Source organism: Ruditapes philippinarum, unplaced genomic scaffold (genome assembly GCF_026571515.1).
Source record: "Ruditapes philippinarum isolate M1 unplaced genomic scaffold, ASM2657151v2 ctg16455_1_1_1_1, whole genome shotgun sequence".
NCBI classification, from domain to species: Eukaryota; Metazoa; Mollusca; class Bivalvia; order Venerida; family Veneridae; genus Ruditapes; species Ruditapes philippinarum.
The window spans coordinates 1-27,109 of NW_026854685.1; the positions used below are offsets into that span (position 1 = coordinate 1).

At 31.6% G+C, this 27,109-nt stretch overlaps 1 protein-coding gene across 1 annotated transcript; it reads right to left on the reverse strand.

Annotated features, from left to right (window-relative positions):
* Nucleotides 1-181: 181 nt before the first annotated feature.
* Nucleotides 182-27,109, reverse strand: LOC132740745 (adhesion G protein-coupled receptor L2-like; the record flags this gene model as incomplete). Its single annotated transcript, XM_060728711.1, is given in 31 exon segments — nucleotides 182-2,788; nucleotides 2,904-2,974; nucleotides 3,305-3,347; nucleotides 4,206-4,274; nucleotides 4,502-4,543; nucleotides 4,912-5,038; nucleotides 6,023-6,108; nucleotides 7,139-7,205; nucleotides 7,408-7,477; nucleotides 8,103-8,253; nucleotides 9,208-9,310; nucleotides 9,642-9,745; nucleotides 10,076-10,202; nucleotides 11,751-11,794; nucleotides 13,313-13,424; nucleotides 13,879-13,966; nucleotides 14,691-14,831; nucleotides 16,481-16,598; nucleotides 16,941-17,012; nucleotides 17,416-17,619; nucleotides 18,035-18,126; nucleotides 18,534-18,644; nucleotides 19,905-20,078; nucleotides 20,192-20,368; nucleotides 21,101-21,213; nucleotides 21,462-21,508; nucleotides 21,942-22,044; nucleotides 22,252-22,321; nucleotides 24,922-25,053; nucleotides 25,342-25,456; nucleotides 27,040-27,109. Coding segments are annotated over 31 exon segments (3,241 nt in total), but the record flags the coding sequence as incomplete, so codon positions are not given.

A 27,109-nucleotide genomic window follows, 5' to 3' on the forward strand; every position in this document is an offset into this window, starting at 1 on the left:
ATCAACTTTCGCACCTTTGTAGATTTAGAAAGATAAACTCTTCGTCTATCAATAAAGCTAGAAATTAGCTAAAATGTCTTATAATAATCAACGTCAACGGGAGTTAAATTTTAAAAAGTTGAGAAATTTGTGTTTCTTACAACAACGAAGTTCACAATAAAAGAAAATACAGTAAAGAAAGTATGTATCTGATTCTTTATTTTATAATACATAATTATTTATAAATGATTGAAAAAAGTATAAATGTATAAGGACAAAGTATTGGCACATTATGAATTGCAAATAGTAAATTTGTCATTATGGTAAACATGATAGGTTACTTAGACCAACAAAGAAGCGTATATTGAGATTATTTAACTTGTAGCAGCTAAATGTTAATTGAACAGAAAATAAGAATACATCTAAAAACCATATTAATCAGCAACAAATACCAACAGAAAACATCAAGCATGTGAAAAAATGAAATGAGAGTAACAACATAATACTGATGATGTCATTTTATGATCGTTTTAATACGATTAGTCGTAAATGCACGCAGTCACAAAACAAAACAGGTATCATTATACAAACAAGAGCTGTCGGTAGGACAGCAAGGCTCGACTATTCTTAGTGCTTGATAGTAAAAATACCTTGATAATGTAAAATTTTCTACGTAAAAAAAGGGTAAAATTTTTCTTTAAATCCATATTACAGATATATGCCTTAGAGAGAGTCCTATTATGCTCTCAAATAAGACTATAAAATTTCAACTTGTTTCAAAGCCATATGTCAATGGACTTTGAAAATATTTGAGGTATTACAAAAACTTTAACGTAAATTTTAAGTCGAAAAAGGGGCATAATTCTGTCAAAATGCTTGATACAGTTACCTCCTCCTGTCTACAGGTTGGGGTCATGATGGTAAACAAGTGTGCAAAGTTTCAAAGCCATATGTCAATGGACTTTGAAAATATTCGAGGTATTACAAAAACTTTAACATAAGTGGTTACGCCGATGCGGACACCAACGCCGACGCTGACGCCGACGCTCGGGTGACTACAATAGCTCTACTTATTCTTATCGAATAGTCGAGCTAAAAATACATTCAGTTTTTAATTTAGTATGAGGAAAAATAGATATGATTTACACAAAACATTTTTTTCTTAATCGCCATATTAATAACAAGGTGATACAAGGCAGTCTGACGGACAGCTAAATCCCTTTCCTTAGCGGACATGAATGTGTACTTCTTGTCTTGTAACAAACCATGATCTTGATAGTAATTATTTGTGCCAAGTTATTTGAAACATTCCAGAAAGTCAAAACGTTATGGAGAATATTGAACATTGAATTTGGTGTAGCAACCTGGATGTTGGGTACTGCACATCGTGTCATAATGGTGATGATTTTTACCAAGTAATTTTAAACATATTGCGGCGATTTAAATGTTATAAGTAGACACGAAATGCACCTTTTAACATTTGACCTTTAAGTGTGACCTTGACCTTAAGGTAAGCAAACCAATTATGGCGCTCCGCACATCGTCTCATAATAGTGATCATTCAAAATTTTTTAGCAGTTAAAAGTTATGGAGCGGACATAAAATGTAGATTTTTAACACTTGACCTTTAAGTGTGATTTTGAGCTCAGGTATAGCAACCCAAATATTGCGTTCTGCACATCGTCTCATTAAGATGATCATATGTGCCAAGTTATTTCAAAAACATTTCAGCGGTTTTAAAGTGGTAAAGCGGATACAAAATGTACACTTTTAACACTTGACATTCAAGTGTGAACTTGACCTTGGGTTAGTTACTCAATTATTGCGCTCTGCACAACGTCTCATAATGGTGATCACTTGTACCAAGTTCTTTTTTAAAAAATCAGCGGTTTAAGATGTATGGAGCGGACATGTAATGTAGACTTTTAAACACTGGACCTTTAACTGTGACCTTGACCTTGGGGGTAGCAGCCAAATTAGTTGGCTCTGCACATCATCTCATAATGGTACTCACTTGTGCCAAGTTATTTTTAAAAAGAAAATCAACGGTTTAACAGTTATAGAGCGGACACGAAAGTGTTACGGACGGAAGTTCTAACAGGAGAGTAATAATGTGGCTACTATATTGGTTATTGTTCTCTGAAATTGAAATATTGATGATTTTGAACTGTATGTGTACAACTTTATAAAGTTTGATATATATGAATCGTTTACATCTTGTAAAGAGTAAAATAGATGATAATCTTTATAATCACAAAAAACCTTTAACCAGGCACTTTGATGCCGATGCCTCGGCTATGAGCAGAACTTTCCCAATGCAAAGTTTGCAAGAATAATTGGAGGTAATTTGGTTATGGGCCACTTTTTACAGCACAATAATTTTTGGCTTTTGATAACAATTGAGGAAAACATTAATACTCGCACAATTTAAATAATATGGATAACTAAATGCACTAAGCAACAACAAGGATATTGATAATGTTTTAAACTGACACATTTGACCTTTTTTGTTTATATAGATAAAAAAGCAACATCAAAACAGATACACACGTTATAACACTAAACTTTTTTCATCTTATAGTGGTTTACATTGAATCATGTGTCTTCATTATCAAAGTCTTGCAGAAAATAAATTAGCCTCTAAATGACCACTGGATTTCTGTGAGGCGTTTGAGGCTGATTTTGAAACATGACCAGTTAATTTGTCACGTGATTCAACAGAAAATGTAGCTGCTCGTCTACCATTTCCATAAAATCCCAGCGGCGTTGCAAACTTCACATCCGGCGACGGGTATTGAGTATTAATTATCTAAAATTGGAAGAAAATGTTTAAAATAAACAAACGATATTAAATGTAGATAAACAAACGATATTTAGTGTGGAAAAAAAGCAAAATAAATATATTTTAATATAATATTACATACCTTATCTTTCCAACCATCACTGTCATTTCGAGTAGTAAAATCGCCACTATCAATAAATGATTTCCTTGATTCTAGAATAACGAAAAGTAGAATAATAGTGTTTCTTAAATGCACTAGATTTATATAAAAAACAACAAAACAGCACAGATACAAACATATACGGTGTTAAATCGATTAACATCGGAACTAATGCAAGGTTTTCACGAACAATTATTTTGGATGATGTTAGCTTAACACAGCAAGTAAGTAATGCAATAACATGAACATTTATTTTTTATCTCGTTGGAACCTTAATCGTTAATCATTTGAATGTTTAATAAACGAATTTCGGTTTACGAAAGTTAGCCCATGTTGGAAATAAAAAAATTCAAAACATAAAGATGGCACGTCAACCTTTTTACCTTTAAGGTCTTTCGACTTCCTTTCATCTTTCGAAGTACTCCTCTGAAATATAAACAAAATTGATGGACTTAAAATCAACCATCTCTATTAAACACTAAGCTATTGCATTATGTATATAAGTATGGACTTTTCAGCTCTCTCATATCATATACATACGAACATATCTGTTTTATTATAGTTTTTATATGGCATATCAAATCTGGCATTGAATACGACGGAAGTCGATATTTCTTCAGCTTGTAAATGTTTTCAAATATTTGACCCTTATCTTTTAAAAAGCGCATGGTTACGCTCAATTCGTAATGTCCTTAGAAAAAATAAAGACGGCAACTAAAATAGACTAATCGACTTTCATTTGCGAGCCACCCAACGTTTCTTTTTCAGAATAATATTAATCTGGATATGACGTCACGTCATACCTGGCGTCGTATGGAGGATTTAAAGAAGTGTATTTTTAGAGGGAAAACAAACGGTGCAAATATTCTGAAAATCTATTATTAGGAAAAGAACAGTGAACATACTATGCTATTAACATGTTCTGTTTTAAAAAAAGTAACTTCTTCGCTAATCAGTGAAAGACATTTCAAATTTATTTATAGGTTATAAAATATACTGAAATTTACCTGTTATTTACTACAGAAAATTACTTTTTAGCCAATCAGGGAAAAGCATTTCCAAGCTTTTTATGGATCATATAATAAAACATAATTATGTATAATTATATAATATTCTTTCTGCTAATCTTTAAATAGAGAAGAACTTAGAAAGGACATGACTATTCATTTTTAACAACAAAATCGATAAACTACACTAAATGTCCTGAATAAAAAATTATTAACGTATAACATTAAGTCCTGCATACATTCGACATTGTTATAGGCGTTAATATTTTACGCTTACCAACGTGCTTTTCAACGTTTCTTTAACCGATGATCTCCTTCTGTTTCTAAGCTGAATAGCTTTCTTTACCTTAAAAGAATATTTGCATTAGTTTCACCATTGTACATTGTAGTTTTCTGTTGAGGTTTATGTAGATAAATGCTAATAAAATATGATAAACAAGATCAACAAAGAAAGGCGGCGTTCAATGAACGCCGACTACATCATATGCTCGTTCGGAAATTCTATTTAACACTTTATTTTATAGTGATCTTGATTTTTTTTTACTTAAACGGTGAACGAATGTAATTACCTACCTGTTCATTTAGAAGGCAATGAAATAAAAATATAAAAAATCCCTGAAAAGAAAGAATAACGATTTAGAATATATTTAATAATTTAATATAAGATAACATTGTTTCTCAAATATAACTTTTTAAACAGCTAACAGCTCATCAGACACTTTCAAAATTCCGATGTTAAACATATGGAATATAGTTAAAATACTAATTGATTATGGCTAATATAGATAAAAAAAACCGGAGAAAAGCGTGTTCGGAGAGTAAATAAACAACTATTTTACAAATGTATCTGGTAGTCATGATTAGTTATGATCATATTATATCATTTCACATATTGTTAAATGAAGTTTATATTTTTGCAACATGACCAAGTAGCAATTAAATAAGGAAAATACCCATTTCTCTATCACCACATATTAACCTACCTGAAGTCCATTTAGTATTGCAAAAATATACTGAATGAAGTAAAAGCTATCATTCACGTAGAATATTCCTAGAATCCAGGACACTCCCATAACAGGAACTAGCACACATAATGACCGGAAGCTTGTTCTGCATAAATAAAATAGAGAAAATAAGAATCCCTAAAGAAAGACCAACCCTGCAAAATTGAAAATGTTGCAGGCTCGGTTTGATTAAGCCTGTTCATGGACGGTACTGTAAAGTGCAAACTACCGTACACGCCCCATTTAGCACCGGCTTAAGCTGAATTCAACATTTAAACATGAAATAGTAAAATTTAGAATTAAGAAACATCCGCAGATGTGTTCATACGGCGGTTATCATGGAACCTTCAATGTGACACTTCCGTGTCATTCCACGAAAAGCGGCGTATGATCCCCAAGTAATGAAAAGCGTGTGCCCTAAACGAGAAAACAATGGGCGGAACTAAATAAAATGGAATCATGAGGTTATGAAGCCTGCATATCACAGATTAGACGTCAAAAGACAAGTTCAAAAGCAAGCAACATATCCTAAGGGTGATTCAACATTTTTCAAGTAAGAATATTGGAACCACCCAACTAGAAAATGCCGAAAAGTCAAAACTAAAAGAACCACAAGCACAACAATAATGTCGTGCTGAACGATCCTTAAGGATCGGAACTATAATATCTCTGAAGAAAATCAGTTCTTTATCAGACAAGATGTGATCCGTATAATTATCTGTTCATTGTAGAGACTGATTAGAAGTAAGCATCTTACGTATAAGAATTTTTGTTTACTCATTTGAAACACATGAAATAAGCAATCACTTTTATGTTAACCTTTTTTGTTTTCTATTTTCAGTTTTAAACTGTAATTATACTAAAATAAATTCATTTATGTGTGAAAGAGATGATAATCTGAACACGTCGTGTATCCTAATTCAACATGAAAATGTGAAAATGCAAAAATACTTTACGAGAAAGACACAAATGAAAGTTATTTATTCTTCATATATTTAAACTGATACTCAACATATTCGATCTTTAAGTTTTGGTAAAATAAACATTTTCATTAAAAAAATAATGTGTTGCAGTTCTGAGTAATATTTACTTTATTTTTTCCGAAACTGTCTTCGTCTCCATGGCTTTAGTTTTGAACATTATGCGAATCACAATAATTAAGCATATTCCATTGAACTGAAATAGAAATGAAAGATCCTTCAATTTGTTTAAAATAATATACACTGAACACTATGACTGTCCCTCACTTCTAGTTATTTGAAAACATTTGGCAAACATAATGCTTCATTTTCACACAAAATGCCTTAAGAAGGCCATTTTAAGCATTTACTTTACATTATAGAAATGTGTCCATAGGACATTATGTCCCTACTTCATTTGCTCTCTCTGAGAATTTTGAATACAACCCTATGACCGAGGACATTCTTGATCTTTATTAAAAACGTATTTCATGTGTAACAGTTAACTTGACCTAATGATCTCAAGGTCAATAGGTGCCTCCTTCATATCATTGGCAATGTAAATAAACTTTAAGTAATTGATAAGACAAGGACTGTGCACATAACTAAGTTCATAAAACTTAGCATTATTCCTTTTCAAGTAATAAAAATAACAGGATTTCTACAAATCTTGTCATAGTGACCTTAGATTTTGACCCTATGACATTCAAATCAAAAAGGATTATCGTCTATTCAAGATCATCTTTCACACTAAATCTCTTGTCATTGCTTATATGCAACCGTGACCATGACCATATGTGTAATTATTAGTCGTTATTAACCACAAATTAAATAGTGTTCATTATCCAGCCATAACCAACATCCAAACAATTCAAACAAAAGCTTTGGAATGTGATGTTAACAACAACGACAGTGAACTTGAACTTTGTCATACTTAAAATCAATAGTTATTTCTTTGTTATGCTAACCACCATACCGATTCAAAATACTGTTGGACAAAGCGTTTTCTAGTTATTAGTCGAACAAGCTACCAGTGGTCAAGACCACGGTGACTTAACTTTGACCTATTGAGCTACCTCAAAATAAATAAGGGCCATCTTCTAGTCTTAACCAATCTCCCCAACAAATAGACTCCTCAAATTCATGCTATTAACGTTTCTAACCTGTAACGCCACTATTGGCCAGTCAAATGCACGTAACTATGTTAAATTAAAACGCATACGCATTGGACTCTTGATCATACTTACAGTAATTATACCTAATGCAGGCCCAACAAAGGACCAAATCAAGCCATTTTCAACAGACAGCCAGCAACTAAAATAAATAAATGATGCGTTGCAAAGTTATTAAAATCAACAAAAAAACTAATAATTATAATCTGATAACAATACAATGTTTATTCACATCAAACTTTAATAAATTGCGGGAGATGAAAACAAAATTGATTTATAAAAATCATTTATCAAAAACGTACAAGTCTTGTTTTAAATTGTTTTAAATAAAAGTAGTTTCTTACAAATTGTCGTTGCCATAGCCTTTAGCTTGTGTAGCACCGAGAGAAATTCCCACAATAATGGCAGGTATCACTGTAAACACAAGTAATAACATGTGCAAAACAAACACTTATATAACCTGTCAAAAGTATTTAAACAGATTTTAAATGATTACCGTTGATAATAACAAAGCTGATATCAAGTGAATCAATAATGATGGGGCTCGTAAATATTAAAGGAAACATAAACATTTGCAATAAAAGTGCTGCAATTACATTTTGTTGCTCATTACACAAAGGTATTGTTAAGTGTTGAAAAAGAAATGTTATAGTATAATGTATAATGACCCCTGATTAGCTACTTTTCGGTTAAGAATGTTTCAATGGTTTCTTTATTCAGATGTGAGACCATCTATATTGACTCTAAAACCTACCATCAAGCTAAGGTTAAAGTACAGTCATGTACGGACATTTATGTTTAGAAATATCTTGAACTTTTCGATATCAATATGGCAGAACACTCGATAAAAGTGAAAAACAAAAAGAAATGGCTCAATAACATCATCAAATTTATTGATGAGAAACAATGTAAAATATTGCAAAGTTTTTAATTATATTAGTTTTATCTTTAGTTGAACGTCCGTATTGAAAATTATAACACAATATTTTAAGTTATCAACAACAATTTAATCAAAATGAGAATTTAAATTCGGATTTACCCCAAGCAAATATAAGCATGATTCTTATTCTTGACTTTGTTTTGAACACATATAGTACAGTGATAGCTATTTCAATGCCTTCCACCAGCATAATGCAGAACACAACCAAATATATATACTGTAACACAGCAGCAATAACAGCACATGCGACCTGCAGGCAAATACCTCATTTAAACATATATGCATATAACACTGATATAAAAATATTTGAATACAGTTACATCCCCCAGATTATTCTACAAATTAATCAAAGTACACTAAAATGACATATTTATAATTCTAGACACTATTTGCATTCATATTCTTATCACCATATTGTGTCCCCTCACTACAAGAATATGGGCTATGTTTGCAATTTTACATGTTTAATTCACTGTGTTTAAACTCTTAACAACATGCTAGAAACAAGAACGTTTTCATTTTATTCATGTAAACAGAAACTTAAATAAATCTTTAAACTTTTTTCTTTACAGACTTATATATAAAGAAAAAAACATGCAAAATTCTACAATTTGACCCGACAATAACTATGAAGTCATTTCACGTCTGGTAGAAAATAAATAAACATGCAAAAGTTAAAAAGCAGTATGTACATGCAAAAACAATATTCAATTTTTAAATGGATATAAAAAATAATTCGATATCACAAGAACGAGACAATACAATTATTACTTGATATGTAGTTATGTCCAACGCTGAAAACATATATAGATATCTAAATTGCATTAGCTAATATACATGTTAATCGCACGGATGCAAGAACAAAATTGTATAAAATTGATACATTGATAACTTTAAGGAAAACTGATATCGTACAAGTTAATACAATATCTTCTTTGTTTAAACTTATAAGCTTTAAAGCATGACTAATCTGCATGCCTTCAAAGGATTAATTCAAAAGGCAGAGCTCAAGATATGTACACCTAATATTGATAACTGCTGCATTCAATGAACAATTTTCCTCGCCGTACGATCTCTGCTATCATTAATGTGCCTTTAATTAACTTTAATAAATTGATATGCTATATACGATCGTATATATATATGGATCAAAGAAAATTCAAATAGATAACGTATTTAATAGTCACGAGAAATAAGTTCTTACACTACTTTCGGTCCTGTCGACTCCCGCCAAAAATAGAATGTAGGAAAGTAAAAGGGCTACACACAAATTTACCAAGGCAGTGGTGCGATCATTCCGCAGATACCTTTGGTTCAAAAGAAAGTGAACATATTTTTTAATACATGGACGTATGTTGTATATTAATACTGTACATTTTGATTTCATTAATACCTTATCGTTTAATAATATTGACTGTTCATGATACTTAAAATATAGAAAATGATGTTCTTTATTTAGGGATGTACATAATTTTCTTAAACAAACTGAAGCAATAAAACTTTTACACAAAAGTAATACGTGCATGAATCCACAACAACTAAGAAATTAGATATCAGAAAATTAACGTCCTAGCCTTGGATTTTGATCTAAGTCTTGGATTTTGATACATTGAACCCCTAGAAAAAATAAAATCTTACTTCCAAAAGAAAATGTGAACGATAAGGGTAACAGTTAAACAAACTATTGAGATCCCGATACCGGTCATAGAAATTATTCGGAGTGCTTTGGATGCTGCATCTGCCTAGAAACGTAAGAATTAATGTGTTATACAATACATTGCTTAATTGCGTTCCGTTTTCGTGTTAAACAGTTATCTAGAATTATCAAAGTAAATTTATACCATTGCAAAGATTTGAAGTGTGTCCTACTAAATAATTGAGTAATGTTTTAAACTAATATAAATAGATATAATGTAAAACTTTCTAATAAATGTTTGATGCGCATAAATCTCATAATGTTAATTCACCATATCAGTTTTAATCATGACTGTTTAAACCCTTGCAACACATTTATATGAAATGAACATAAGTGGATAAAACAAGTTTAAATATTTAAATACGCACAAACATACCTCTACAAAAGGGCTCATCAAAACAGCAAAGTTGGTCAGATGGTCACACTGACAAATTGTGTAGTTAGTATTTGTAGTTTTCACAATACACCCTTCTGATGACCAAAAGCCTTGTCCAATTTTACCACTTTAAAAATATAAACATTATGATATAACAAGAATGTCGAACGACACATATACCCCCCTTTCTAGCCATTAACTCACATAATTGGTAATTTTATTACAGAAACTTGCCAAAAATGGGTACATGGAAGTGTTCAATTATAAAAAAATCAACGGAAACCATTTTGACATTTAAGGCCCATGTGAAATTGACCTTTGACCTAATGATCCCTAAATCAACAGAGGTCATTTTCTACTTATGACCAATAACTAGGTGAAATATGAAATCTTTTCAAGATAATCAGCGGAAACCATTTTGACATTTAAGGCCCCTGTGACATTGACCTTTGACCTAGTGACCCCAAAATCAATAGGGTTCATCTACTACTTATGACCAATCACTATGTGAAATATGAAGACTTTGTGATACATACTTTTCAAGATAATCAGCGGAAACCATTTTGAAATTTTAAGGTCCCTATGACCTTGACCTTTGACCTAGTGACCCCAAAATCAATAGGGGTCATCTACTAGTGATGACCAATCACTATGTGAAATATGAAGACTTTGTGATGCATACTTTTCAAGATAATCAGAGGAAACCATTTTGACATTTAAGGCCCCTGTGACCTTGACCTTTGACCTAGTGACCCCAAAATCAATAGGGGTCATCTACTAGTGATGACCAATCACTATGTGAAATATGAAGACTTTGTGACACATTCTTTTCAAAATAATCAGCGGAAACCATTTTGACATTTAAGGCCCCTGTGACCTTGACCTTTGACCTAGTGACCCCAAAATCAATAGGGGTCATCTACGAATGATGACCAATCACTATGTGAAATATGAAGACTTTGTGATACATACTTTTCAAGATAATCAGCGGAAACCATTTTGACATTTAAGGCCCCTGTGACCTTTACCTTTGACCTAGTGACCCCAAAATCAACAGGGTCATCTACTAGTTATGACCAATCACTGTGTGAAATATGAAGACTTTGTGATAATACTTTTCAAGATAATCAGTGGAAACCATTTTGACATTTAAGGTCTCTGTGACCTTGACCTTTGACGTAGTGACCCCAAAATCAATAGGGGTCATCTACTAGTTATGACCAATCACTATGTGAAATATGAAGACTTTGTGATAAATACTTTTCAAGATAAGATAATCAGCGGAAACCATGTGGTCTACCGACGGACATACCGACAGACCGACGGACCGACAGACCGACAGACAGACCGACATTAGCAAAACAATATACCCCCTCTTCTTCGAAGGGGGGCATAATAAAAAAAGACTTCTGCAAATTTCAGTCAAATCAGAAAAACATAAAACATAATTTTATGTACGACAAGTTTGTACCTAGAACTTTTGAATGTCAAATGCTAACTACAGAACAGCAAAATGATTTCTTTCCGCTTTAGCACCTACTTGAAGTACATACATTTGTTATCTCCAAAACACTATATGATATCGATACAAAAGTCATTCATAATACTTAATATAATTTGTTAAACATTTCATGAGTTATATCGTATACATTCATAATTATAGAAGCTTACTTACTTTGGAAATGCCCAATACGAACACAATGGATTGGAGAAATTAGTCTGTAATATAAGACAGGAGCATCTGTTTTAAAATTTGAATTGAACAAGCGTTTGATATACATATATACAATTGAAGGTTAAATCAGAGAATAACCATCAGTTTTGACAGCATAGAAGTAAATGTTAACAACATCTTGCAGGATGATAACAAATGAACAATGGCTATAATATTAAATATGAATTGAGTCTATTACATGAATTAATTAAGTCCATGGCATTGGGAAGACTCAACGTGTCATACATGTACAATGCTACTAGGTGTTTTATGAAAGACAAAGTCTAAATAATCATTTATTATATAAATGCTAAAGTATTGACGAGGATGACCCCATTTGATATCAAGAAAATATTTCAGTTTCGATTACTTGTAAACACGAAATGTCGAACGACACATATGCCCCACTTTTTCGCCCTTGTCTCACATTATTGGTAATTTTGTTATAGAAACTTGCCATAAATGGGTACATGGAAGTGTTCAATTAAGGCAAAGCTAAACAATAATGAAAACTTTGTGATAATAGTTTTCAAGATAATGTGCGGAAACCATTACGTCATTTTAAGCACCTGTGACCTTGACATTTAACTAGTGACCCAAAATCAATAGGGTCATCTACTAGATATGACCAATCAAAATGTGAAATATGAAGACTTTTTGATGAATATTTTTCAAGATAGTCAGCGGAAACAATTCTGATATTTAAGGCCCCTGTGACATTGACCTCTGCCCTAGTGACCCGAAAATCTATAGGGGTCATCAACTAGTTATGACCAATCACTATGTGAAATATGAAGACTTTGTGATAAATAGTTTTTTAAAAATCTGCGGAAACCATGTAGTCTACCGACAGACAGACCGACAGACACATTGACATTAGCAAAACAATATGCCCCTTTTCTTCGAAGGGGGGTATAATTATCTATATTAAAGACACAGAAAAGACACAAAGCACGATGTATCTTAATGAAAGAAGAAAACAATATTTACATTGACTTAAACTGTTTTATACAAAGTGTTTCAATCTTCAATTGATGAGAATCAATTATTAAGCAAAATACATCAACTTAAAAACTTTAAGCAAAACTCTTGAGACGATGCTTTTCTTGCAATTCAAGCAAAACTGCCGTTGCAAAGAAAACGTCTGTAACATCTCTCGTGTAAGAAAAAAGTAACGTTCATTAAATGACGGCATTCCCGCGTGCCGTTTTTAAATGGATTACGTTCTGAGAGTGATGTCATTTTTCCGGTATGAATGAAGTTATTAATTTATATGCTATAAGAAGACAAAAAGTGAGAAGTTAATGCGAGTCTTTCTTTAATAATTTCTTTCTGAAATATGATAGATATTTTGCACTGTACTGGAAGCCGGTGTACGATCCTTATAACATACATTACTGCTTTCTGATACGCATTGAATATAACCATTATCGGTGTCGATATATTTTTTTATACAACAAGAAATATTTTTATGATCTAGTGATTTATAGCTTTTCTAATTTAATAGACTTTAAAGTTCCTACCATGTCATGAGTAAAATTCAATTGGAGTGGTGGGTCCAATTTATCCGACACTGGTGGTGAAATTGTCAACGAAAGAATGGGTGCATTTATAACATCATCAGTATCCTCCGCACTGTAACAAAACAAATGTTTGGATTGAAAATATTGTTTGAGATATACAACATATATAAAACATGTATTCATACTATTAAGTATTTGTTAAATATATACTAATAGTATAGGGCTCTGGAAAAGGAAAGATAATGATTACAATACGATATGAGAAATCCTTCTTTTACAACAAACAAAACGTAAGGGTCATAGAGACGTGTCTATTATAATAAAACACAATCAAGTACAACTGAATAAACAACGTCTGAATTGCATGCTTTTGACGTATTACATAACTTGCCTACATTTCATGGAACAATTGTGTATTTCATCAAACAAAGAAATGCTTTACCATAATATTATGTTATTCAAAACCGGGTATAATCAAATCATGATCAATCCGAATTATGTAAAACAATCTTTCTAAATGTTCCAATATTACACAATTAAGTATGTTAAAAAAAGAAAGCCATTACTTGTTATTTGTATTGTTTCGTTTGTTTGGCAAGATTTTCGACAAATCTCTATACATGACGGCTGTTGTAGCGTATTGCACTGATGTATCTGAAATAGAGTAGAATGTGCTGTTTAATATTTTTGAAGTTTATATATATTTAATTTTCGGAAAAAAAATAAATGAATGCATGGTCAATGTCTGCGGAAGCGGTATATCTTCTTTTGAAAAAGAAAATGTTACTAAAAGAACGTCAATCAAACACTATTTAAATTTTTGACTTTATTTCACATATTATAAGATATAACCAGTGAACTTTCTACGTTTGAACTATGTCATGTTCCAACTGAAATCACTATTGGATCAAGGTCCAAAAGATATCCTCATCAAATACATATAATATCTCATATAGCCTTGTTTCCATGACATTGTTCAGAAAATCCGATTTAAATGCATATAAAACCTATATAGGCTCGTTTTCATTTGCATTTCAAATTATCTATATCATGTGCATATCGTACTCAGTCAAGCCTCAATTTTATTTTCTTGGTCAATAAATCATTGTACTTGAAGTAGCAACTTTCTTTCTGACAAAATGTCAAAAAATAATTATGTGAATTAAAACGGTCATTATACATTGCTGAGAACAATACTGATTGTTTTGGACTCGCACTCGGCTCTTTACTCTTCTAAAAGAACTCTGTATTGTACTCAACATTGTATAATAAACTAAAAATAGTATAAACAAAATAAAAAAGTAAATATTGAATTATGTGACGAAACGAATTGTTAACATATTAATGTGTGCAGTATATATGTAGCCTGAAATAATACTTTTCAAAGCGGCTGCTTCTAAGCGTAAACTGCTCCTGGCCTGTTTAAACCAGTCGGCGTTTGCATCATCTTTGTCCGACACTGTTTTGTCTGGATCCGGAAATGATACACCTTTGTTAGAAACTTTCTTTACATCAATCGCTGTAAATGTACAAAATCAATGTTATGTGCATACTTTTGAAAATGATTTTCAATTATCACAAAATGGTAAGTAGGATATTGTGCCTGATGTTTTCTGGCCACGTATGAAACTGTTTAATTTGCGGTTTCGATGATTACCTGCAAATGTCCTTAGTAAAATAAGAGTATATTAAATGTATCCAACAGACAACAATTCGTTGTATTTATGAAAAAGTCGATTATCAACACAATTTTACCTGTTTAAGTAAAATATAATTATATATCCACTGGCTTTTTATTTTGCATGTAATTAAAGAATATTTTGAAAATAGAAAAACCAGTCTCTGTGCCTTTTATTAAAATTACCCGAGATAGACAATTACAAGACTGGCTGACTTCGCGTATACTTTTGATAATTTTCATACTCACGGGGAGTGTTCAAATTTGAACGCATCTCAGCACGTAAAAAATGATTCTCTATAGGTTTCACTGATTTTATTTTCATTTTGTTCCCTCAAAGTATTTACCTCAAACGGATACAATGTATACAATTTTTTAATGTCCGGGCCCAATGTTTGAAATATGATCAACAAGATCAACAAGGAAAGGCGGCGTTAAATGAACGAAACCAGTGGCAAGAACGCCAGGTGGACATCCCCCCCCCAAAAAAAAACAGGACAGGGCACAAGGTAGAACACGGACAGGCTAATCACAAAGACATATTAATAGTCTTTTAAGTACACTTTATTTTTAAGACACTGGAATATTGGCCTGAACAAATTTCGGCCTGAAAGGCATTATAAGCAAGTCACAAGGGGTAAGGTCTGATTGGGAAGTGCAACGATCTTTTTCTGCTTCAGAAAGTTTTGCACTATAAGAGCTTTGTGCGATGACGCGTCGTTATGCAGCAATACGACATTTGCAAAACCTATCGCGAGTCTTCCGTTTTTTAAAGTATTTGTTTAAATTTGGAAGAACTTTTGTCATGTAAAATTTTTCATTTACATATTTGCCTTGAGGAGAAACATCAACCCGAATGGCGGGGCCTTGAGTTGCAAACAAAATGGTCTTTTATATAATGCATGGTAATTTCCAGACTTTGCAGCCACGATTGTGTTGTTTTTTGTGGGTTTTTTTGTTTTGTTTTTTGGTGCTTTCGTTTTGGCTAATAAAAATGAACCAATGTTCATCAACATAAACGACATATACAAAAGACCGTGCATTGTAATTTGGATATTGTTTTAACAACAATCCATCTACAGAAATGCATTTACACCCTATGCCAAGGAAACTACAATTCTTTGTATAAGACATTATTCCAATGGTATACTCCTTATTTACCAAACATTTCTATTATTACTGTATACGATTTGAGTTTATAATGCGAGCTATAAACACAGCTAAAAACAGATTTTGATGAATGCGGTATCAATGTAAAGCTAACATGTATATCTACCCGATAATCCTAATTTCCTTGTGTGTGCGTGTGCGCATGTGCGTGTGCGAGTGTTTATGTGCTTTTGATTTTTTGTTGTCTTTTTAATGTTAAACAACATAATGTTCTAGATAAATTCATATTTGAACATCCTTTTGTATATTCTAGAAATATACATTTTCTATTTTCAAAAATATTTAGCTCTACCAAATTGACTCTCATATTTAAAACATACCAATATTTTTCTTCACGATTAGGGTGCCATTTTCGGGACCATCCTCAATGGAATTACTCAGGACCACAGCCAAAGAATCAACTGCTTTTAGCACCCTTGCTGACTCATCATTGTTCTCCTAGAAAATTGAAATATTTTCCTGTTCCATAACGTTTTGTTTACATATTTGACATAACCGAAGTTGCCTCAAATTTAAAAAAGAAATCATGATACGAGACAATTCTCAGAGGAAATAAAAAAAACATTTTGAAAATTACAGACAGGCTTATTGACTGCCAGAGAATGAAAGTGCAATAACTTTTTGCTTGATCAGCATTCAGTCTACTATGCTAAATGTATTATTTAAAAAAAAATACAAGTTTTGTTTGATTGTTGTTTTAAATTAATGTAAAATAGTCACTCATTTGAACTGGATACTTAAATATTGTATACAAAGGACGTAGACTCGTACAGTACATACCGACTGAGAAAGAGACTTCCAACTCTCCTGATTGGAATCATCGACAAGATTACTCGCAATTTCTAGGAATTCCTATCGTAGAAAAACAAAAATGGATTTAACATAGCAAGGAGAATTATCAAGTTACACTCTATGAAACAATAATGTTTAAGTGAGAGGAAATAGAGTTAAACCAATCTTATTTTACTGCATCTTAATATTATAATTGCTTTATTAAACAACAATAGTCATGTTAGTTGTTGTTTGTTACAAGTTCTGAAACTTCAACGATTTAAATTGCATACAAAATTAAATACCTTTAACCGCAATAATATATATGAATATTCAAATAACAAATTTCATTAGTGAATCCAAATCTTTACCATGATAGCTCTCGTTCTCAAGATAAATCTCTTTCAAATGTCTTGAATGTCTTATAATGAGATCTTTAATACTACTGATCCTAATTTTGATAAAAATTGTATTCATATCATACATTAGTAATGTTTTCATTTATGATTCCAGAAGAATTTGCCAACACATCCGCTACTGTCTCAAGCGATGAAGATAGAACACTTAATTCGCCATCAGTTAAAGTCGTGTTGTTATCAGTTGTTTCATTTACTGTTGTCACTTTTAAAATTTCCTCCAAGACAGTATTGACTTCATCCCCGGTTGCATTTTTGCTTAGCGTTGATACCTAAGTGTACAAAATTAGTCAAATAGCACTAATTAATTTTGTATGGTTTTTAGTCATTTGATATACTCCAGTTTTATTGTTGATGTAGGATATTGTAAGACATAAGGTACCACTTTATTCTGATTAAAGACAAACTTGGGCGGCTGGGTAGACCCACCAATCTTCAATTAGCTAACTAGACAGCAGCTAAGTAGTGAAAAAAAGAATTTTAAATTTATTTATATAAACAGTTTGTAGAAGGGCTTACTTCAATAAATAAAACATATCATTTTAGTGACAGTTTTAATGTGAAAAGTCTTCATTATTTAAAAATAAAGTCATCAAAATAACAACGGAAGAAACAATTAAAATACAAAATTATCAACGATTCTGTCGCTTAACTAAAACAAGAATAAAATTGTATTGACACACTTACCTTTTCATTAACTTTTACTATCGAATCACGAACACAATTATATTGCGGCAAGTTCCACACTCCGCCAGCACCACATGTTCTAGATATTGAACCTAAAGTTTTGTTGTAATTAAATATATGAATATTATAAATCAAGCTAACATACTTTGGATTTTAAGGCAAATATATAAAATACGTTAGCAAGATATTCTGAATCAACTAGTTTATCTGTTATGACAGAATAAATTTGGATAGCTCTAAATATTTAGAAAATTACAAAGATATCGGAACACCAATGGAAGAAAATAATAAACAAAATCATCAACTTCTTTGTTACCTACAGTGACTTGAAATAGTTTTTAATGATATAAAACTACGAGTTTCAGCAAAAAGGATTCACTGTAAAATAAACATATATAATATAACGCCTTATTCACAATAACTACGTTGAATTATTTTGAAAATAATTAGGTAAGATCAATAAGAGTTTACAATGAATGCTAACAAGTACTACTGATACCTGTAAATCCGCTTTGGCAACGTTTATTCTGAGGATTTCCAGATATTGTTTCTGGCCAAGTTAGTCCTCTACTGTCTACATTCTGCTTACAAGTTTTAGGTGTTTGTACTTCTACAAGATATTGAAGAGATAATCATCACTAAATTCGTGTAAGATCAATACTAGTTATTAGGTCCATCTATAAATAATGAAACTACATGATTAACGCTCTAAAGTATTAGCAATTATCACAGACGTTAATATGTCCAATGAATGTCTGCATGTTTTTCGTAGCCAAATATGATGTTGTGCAAATGATGGTCGCATACTCTATTTCATATTTACTATATGAACGTTACTTCTTCAATGCATTGGTAGTTTGTTAAGTTGTTCATTATCTACAGTTTAATTCTTTTTCAAGACCATTTCTATTAAATTTATTACGATCAAAGTACAAGTATTTGATTCTCGGCGCCATATTGAACATGCGAGCATATTTTCGACAATATTGATAGTATTCGGAACTACCACGGCTCTTATCTATAATAACATCGGATACGAGACGGATTGAAAGTAGTTCTACTACGTGGTTTCAGATGTAAACAAACACAGAGTTTGCAATGTAAAACGAATGTATATATTTGACATCCAAAGGAAATAAAGGTATGTTTCGGTACAATTACGATGGAAACTATTTCTTACAACACTTTTTTATTAACAAATGCCCAGTGATATACAATTTTAAACAAATCCGACTGAATGTCAACAGGTGGACATTTACTTGCTATATTGGAAACGAATTTGTCAACAACTCCCAGCATTAAATTACTATTTGTTTACATGTTTAGTTTCTTAGCGTAGCTTAGAATGAAATACCGCATACGTCCTGTGTATTCATACTATTTTGTTCGAGGTCCTTATCCGAAGACTGACGGATAGGGCCGAGTAGTTGCGATTGTATTGATGGTCGTTTGTGAGAGCCTGCTTAACATGATTGGCATCAAATGCTAATAACACCAGACTAGCCTTATAAAACTTTTCTTGCATAAGTTTATATGAATCGACGTCCGTACGCTCAGATGGTTATATTTGACTTGAGGGGAAAAGAAACAACAAAAGTTTTAGTTGAATTGAAAATTTTCATTTTAATGATAAAATAAGAGATAAAGTGAAAATATTATATTGCATAAAACAAATATAATGTGACTAGAAAGAATTCAACTATATCATGTTTTCCTTTAAAGACAAAGTTAGGGGAAAGAACCGCCAACAATCTATTCATTGTGCTCCTCTATCAAAAACATACCCATACATGGAACAATCTTATTAACATTAAAACAATTTATACTGGCGTGAATATGAATAATGAATAAGTGCAATAAATAAAAATACCTTTCATACATGTCGGGGCAGTGGAAGACCATGATCCATTTAATAAACAAAGACGGGTTTCTGTGCCATTTAAATTATATCCGTTGTCACAACTGTATACTGCTTCGTTGTCAAATGTCGTTCCTTCAGGTGTTAATACATTACCGTTTAATGGATTACTGAGATTACCACAATCTTCAAAAGAAAATTACAAAAAAATAACAATATAACCGAACAATAATCGATAAGTTTTCTAACATTTACCACTAATATAAAAATCAAACAGGGTTATGGATGATAAATGTTACCTTTAACAGAGCAAGATGGAACAGGTGAGCTCCAGGAGCCATTATATAAACACGTGCTTGTATTAGCACCATTAATAGCATATCCAGCATTGCATCTGAACTTTGCCGTTGCTTTGTACTTTGTGCCAGCAGAGTTGTCAATCTCACCATTGGCAAGGGAACCAAATCCTCCACAATCTGAAAATGATTTACAAATGTGACAAGTTTGCTGGTATTTACAAATCATTTTCTTTGCTACACTTGATATCAAGTACAGTGGAGACAATTGCTTTAAGTTCATTCCTCTTTATTAATATATTGTATATATTGTCTGTATGATGTATAGTATTTTATCACCAAAACCGCGGCGCAGGAGTGTAATAAAGCCATTTAATAAAAACGATATTACACTAGTGTAATAACACTTTGACGTCATTTGCGCCATGTATAAACATAGAGTTAAAACGCGCTAATGTTAGCGTTACACTTTAGGCAAGTCAATGAAAAATAACTCTTTTTAACAATTTACTGTTCTTATTTTATATATGTGATAAAAAGAATATTATATTCTTGTAGATTCATTGAACTCGTTGCATAAAACAATAGTATGGTCGGCAGAGGCTCGCATAATATTATTTTTTCATTAACTCGTTCAATAAATTTAATATTAAAGTACACTCATTCAATATCCTCTATGTAACTTGATATGAATCAATATGTTTAAACCAATCGTTAGTACAAAAAATACTTTCTGAAAATAAATATAAAAATCAGGAATGTTTTTTCAATGTTTATCATTAGGTAGTACAATATTAAACTTATATTGTTATTGATATTTAATTATAAGACTCCGTATTATCTTATACATTTGTATATCTCTTTTACAGAAACATACTCGAATACATAAATTCAATAGAAATTTAATTTTACCTTGCAAACTTAGAATAACGGCAAAATTTGTTGTATGACTGCATTTGCATTCTGTCAAACCTTTACTGATAGATCTACCAGTGCATCCTTCAGTTGCCCAGGCACCTGATCCACTAAAACAATATCTTTCTTTTTCATTTCAGATACCAATTAAACATAAATGAAGCAAACAGTAATGTTGCCATCCGTTGAAACAAGAAAACATGAATGTGTTTGATGTTTAAAAATTGTTATTTTATTTTGAAATTATCTGGACAAATATATTTTGAAAAGTTAAAACAAATCTTTCAGACAGTTAAAGTTTTTTTCCAAATGAAGTATTGCAGAATTGTTTGGTTGTTGAAAATCAAAAAACTGCTACCTATTTCCGAATTTCCAAAAACTGCATGTCGCTCTTGTCAATTGTTCCTGAAAATGGCTAAGCGTCATTGGTTTTATCAAAGGCAAAAGTTCTCTACTTTAACCTTATATTAATGCAATTCTAACGAATTTATATTTTAGAGTAAAACGCATATGTTGAATACACAAACAAAAAAATTAAACAACAATTACATCCAAATCTTTTTACAATGTTTTGCAGGGAAACGGCTTGAGCTTGTTTTCATAACGTAACATATTTCTTGAAAAATTGTACTGTAAAAATTCACGAATTTGTTACATTTTTTACATAATAAGTGCAAATCTCCGTGTGCTCCTCGTGATCAAACATATTTTACTTTAGTGTTTTTCTGATGTCTACTTACTTATATAATTTTTTTTTCTGCACTGCGTACTGTAAAAATATATTATCTGATTTCAATATTTACTCAATAGTACGTGGTAAATTAGATATAGTACATACATTAGTCTGATTAAATGACATTGTGATTGGCGGATCAATAGTGCCACTTAATGGAGGTAATGTAGAAAATGACAGAACTTGACCATTGAGCTGCTCGTTATTACTGAAAATAAAAAAGGGTTTATTTAACAGCTATGTAAGTTGTCCATAAAATAAGCAAAATTTTCCAAAGAAGAATCTGCTTTGTAATAAATTTCCCCAGACAAAATATTTTCTAAAATCATATTTATTTTGTTAGTTTATCAGATTGTAACATTCTTATACTGTCATTTCAAACAGTCAATAACTTGATGTGATGATATAATGTTACCTTTTATTCGGCAATATATTTGAAATATCTTTATATATTGCAGCTGATACTACTGATTGCTGAGATGCTCCTGTAAGAAAAAGTTCGACAAAGTGATCAATCATCATTGAACAATGAAAAACGTTTCTGACCTAATTATTTGATAATAACATTGAGAATCCTTTAAGAACGCCCAAAATGGTAACATTAAAATGTTGTAGGCTCAATTCGACTGACCATGTTCATGAGACGGTACGAGGATAAAGTTGCTTACACCTATAATAAGATCGACGAAATGTTTCTAAATTTTACACAAAATGTCTCAGGAACTTCAAGAATTTAAACAACAAAAGCGAAATTCTAAAATTTAGAAACATCCGGATTTATTTTTGCAATATGTAAATAACTTTCTTTACTCACTTCACAAAATTTTATTTCAAAGTACCTTTTTAAAATCTTCATGAAAATAAACATGAAATTAGAGGCACGCTGTTTTAAATGCTGTGAGGCAGCTGTAAACAACTTTCTTCCATTCTTAGTTGCTATGTTTCAAAGGGGTCTTCGAGACTGTATCTTTCCTTTATTTGATGGCATTAGAGTTTAAAACCACTTAAATGTGTTCTCTTCATACATATACCCTCTTAAACATAATATGCATAAGTTACATAAAGAAATAAACACCGTCTTCTGTATGTATTATATATGTGCTAGTCTTCAATGGCATTGTAAACTACAACTCTAATTGGGACGACGAGTGAGATTTAGTCGGTGCTCACGGGGGCTTCAGTCGTTGCTCATAGGCGCGAGAGAGTTTCCATATTTTATAATCGCTTATGAACACACTAGAACAAACAGTCTTCCATGTCCACCACTAAAAATTCGTTTTTACTGTCAACGAAAGGTCTACCGTTTTAAACAATTTTAAAGATATATTATGCTTAAATGTGACATTTAAAGATATTGATAATTGCTGTACAGTCTCTAATTATAAATGTAAAATAAAAACCTTTTGAGTACTCACAGATGTAATGTGTTACGCCTCAAAGGTTATTCAATGTGAATGATAACAAGAACTGTCTGAGGACAGTAAGGCTCGACTATTCGAAAAAGATGTCACAAGGGTGTTTTATTGAGTATAATAATGCTAACCTATGAATACATAAAATTGACCAAAAAGGTAACAGGATTGTTATTAAGATGTTTTATCAAGTAAATCACTGCTTTATTATTATGAATGCATAAAATTGTCCCAAAAAGGCAAAAACTCTTCAGTATTTAACAGCGAACAAGCAAAACTTTACCATGAAATTCTAAGTTGAAAAATGGAAGAAAAATCAGCCTAAATGCAAGATAAAGTTATGGAACTTGGTCAGTGACATACAATAATGACCCTAAATGCATATGTGAAGATCGAAATAAAAATCTTTGATAGTTTTTGAGATATGTAAAACTTACATGTAAACATTAACCAAGAGACTAAGTAAAAAAGGGCGAAATAAATCAGCCTAAATACATGACACAGATATGAGTGCTGTTCAGTGAACATTATTTATGACCACAAATATACATATGAAGTTTCAAGTTTGTATCTTTTATAGTTTCAGAGATATGCAAAACTTGCATGTTAAACTTAACCAAGAAAAGGAGATTTTTTTAGTACAAAAGGGAGCATAATTCAGTCAAAATACATGGCAAAGTAATGAATCTTGAGATGTGACCTTCAATTATAACCCTCAGTACAAGTGTAAAGTTTCAAGTAAATATCTTTGAAGATCTTTAACATTTTACCAATTTTTTTAAGTTTCAAATGGGGCAAATAATCCTGCAAATATTACAGGCAGAGTTATGCAACTTGGCAAACTGATGTACATTGGTACTATAAAAAAGTATTGTAAATTTCAATTGAATATCTCAAGCAATAATTGAGTTATTTGACTTTACAAATAATTTTTACCAAAATTTCTAAGTACAAAAAGGGCACAATTCTGTAAATATTGTAGGCAGAGTTATCATTCTTGTCAATCTGATGTATATTGTTATTATAAATAAGACGCGGACGCCGACGCAGGGGCGACTACAATAGCTCTCATATTCTTCGAATAGTCGAGCTAAAAACAAGCAGTGTTTAAAAAAAGACCGAATTAACTTGACCAGGTACAGGAAATGCAGTGTTCAAAACCTATTTTGTGTATTGTCTTATTCAAATCAGACATAACTATTGAGAACTGCTTAGCTTTTAGTATACTTTTGCAATAGAAGATTTTTACTTAAAGGTCAGTGCAGTGCATGTTAAATAGATTTAGTTTTGTACCCATATATTTACTGAAAACAAAATGTTATACGCCCTACTAACTTTATATAGCAGTATAACAGATTCTGATATATGCATTATTATGAAATTGTTTAATAGTAATAATCTTAAGATTTATTCACAATGAGAACATGTATAGTTTTACCAGTCAAATCCATGTCAATATTATAGTGGTGTGTTACAACTTCTTTAAAAATAATAATATCATTAGCAAATGAAATGTTATGCTCCTCTTAGATAGCAACATATATCATTATGTACCTTTCGAAAAGTGAAACAGAGGAATTTATTGAATGAATCTAACTCACATGTTAAAAGTATATAAACGTACCTCTCTCAAACAATTCTATAAAAAACATTGAAAAATAATTATTAGTTACCTCCAAAAGAAGTTGTGTTAAAATCAATTTGACTTTTAGTTGCTCGTATCCAGTTATCACTACTGGTCCCCTCTACTGCATCAGAACCAGGGAAAACAAAATTGTTTGATGACACTGCTTTCACGTGCAGCGCTGAAATATCAAACAGACCTTGCAAAACTACTCAGAGACAACTTGTGAGGAATTGGCATCATTTAACGCGTAACAACTCGTAACACAGTAAAACCGTAATAGTAACTATTTGTGTTGCACTTGCATTCTATTTAAGGCAGAAAGGTCTAATATATTTCATGGTGGTATCGACGTTGTCCTTGCTTAAACTATTTCTATTTAATTTCCTTCTCTTTGCCATACAAAGAAATACGACTATAAAATGACCTGTTACAGCAATTGGTGAAATTTAGAAAATATAGATATTACCTATGTTAGGTTTGACAACTGCCGGTAAACTAATTCCTGAAGAATTTACTCGTTTTGCCATTGCATTACTAAGTGTGTCCACAGAACTTAACATTTTCTCAGCCACTTTACTACTCTATAAATATAAAACAAGAAATTTTCTAATGTAACAAGCAATTATCATAGTATTGCAAGCAATCCATAAGTCTCCTACCGGTTAAAACCCCAGCAACATTCTGAAGGGCCATTGGCAATTCACGTATGTTTCTATTTTAAGTAAATTTGTTGAAAAAGTTCTTTAAAAGTGATCACAGGAAACAGTTTTTATGTACAGACAGACGGACTGAAGGACACTCTACAGTTATTTTTTGAACATCCCTGTTATCAAAATATAACATTTTTAAAAGCAAAATTTTTAAAAAGGAGACAACTCTTGAATAAAGATGCAAGATGTCATACATGATGTGAGTGTAACAAAGAACAATAAGTAATGAAGGTATGAATAATGAATATTTATTTTGAATTTGAAGTAAATGAAAGTTAAAAGAATGAATAAGAAAAATTAAAAGTTTACGGAAGAGATAATTCTGGAAATATGGATTCTAGATTTATAAACCTTGTCATATTATTATGATGTGGGAGTTTGAAGAAAATCCTATCATGATTGAAGAAGTTGGAGTAAAAATAACCAATTTCTCGAAAAAAAGTCTAAGTTCAAAAGGGGCATAATTCTGGAAATAGTCTTGCTAGATTATTGAACTTGAATCTCACAAATGTTGAGTGATATTAAGAAACATATTTATGAAGTTTGAAGTAGATACATTCAGAAAAAAAAGTTATTAAAAACAACAATATTTTTTTCATGAAAATTTTAATTTTAAGGGAGGCAATTCTGATAAATTTTGTGCTAGAGTTGTAAACTTTTTCACATATGATGTGGTTGATGACTAGCAACTTATATTTAAAAATTGAAGAAAATACCTTAAGAAATAAAAAACTTATAGTGAAAAATCAGAAATCTTGAAATTCAGTCTATTTGTTGCCATAGCAACCAGAATTTTCAAGATAGGAAGATAAGAATAGGATGTGCATAATTTCCAGACTGCCATCTACCCATATGTCAAGTTTCATTAAAATATTTTCAGTACTTTTTGCGTTATCACTGGATCCAGGTTATGTGTAAAATTTGCCATATTTTCAGTCTATTTGTTGCCATAGCAACCAGAATTTTCAGCATAGGAAGAAAAGAAAAAGACGTGCATAATCTCCATACTGCCATCTATCCATATATCAAGTTTCATAAAAATATTTTCAGTACTTTTTGCGTTATCGCGGGATCCAGGTTATGTGTAAAATTTGCCATATTTTCAGTCTATGTGTTGCCATAGCAACCAGAATTTTCAACATAGGAAGAAAAAAAAGACGTGCATAATCTCCATACTGCTATCTATCCATATATCAAGTTTCATAAAAATATTTTCAGTATTTTTTGCGTTATCGCGGGATCGAGTTTTGTGGACGGACGGACAGACGGACGGACGGACTGACGGAGAGACGGACAGACGGACGGAGGGTAAACCTAAAGTCCCCTCCGGTAAACCGGTAGGGGACTAAAAATGCACAAATTGTGATGATATTTCTTCAATTACATTCATATATTTAAATTATATACAAATCTAATCAATACAATTTTAAATAAAATAAAGTTAATCAACCTACAGTTTGTGTTAATGCATTCCAACTACCAGAGTTCTTGTCATCTATCAAGTTGCTTATGGACTCAGTAAAC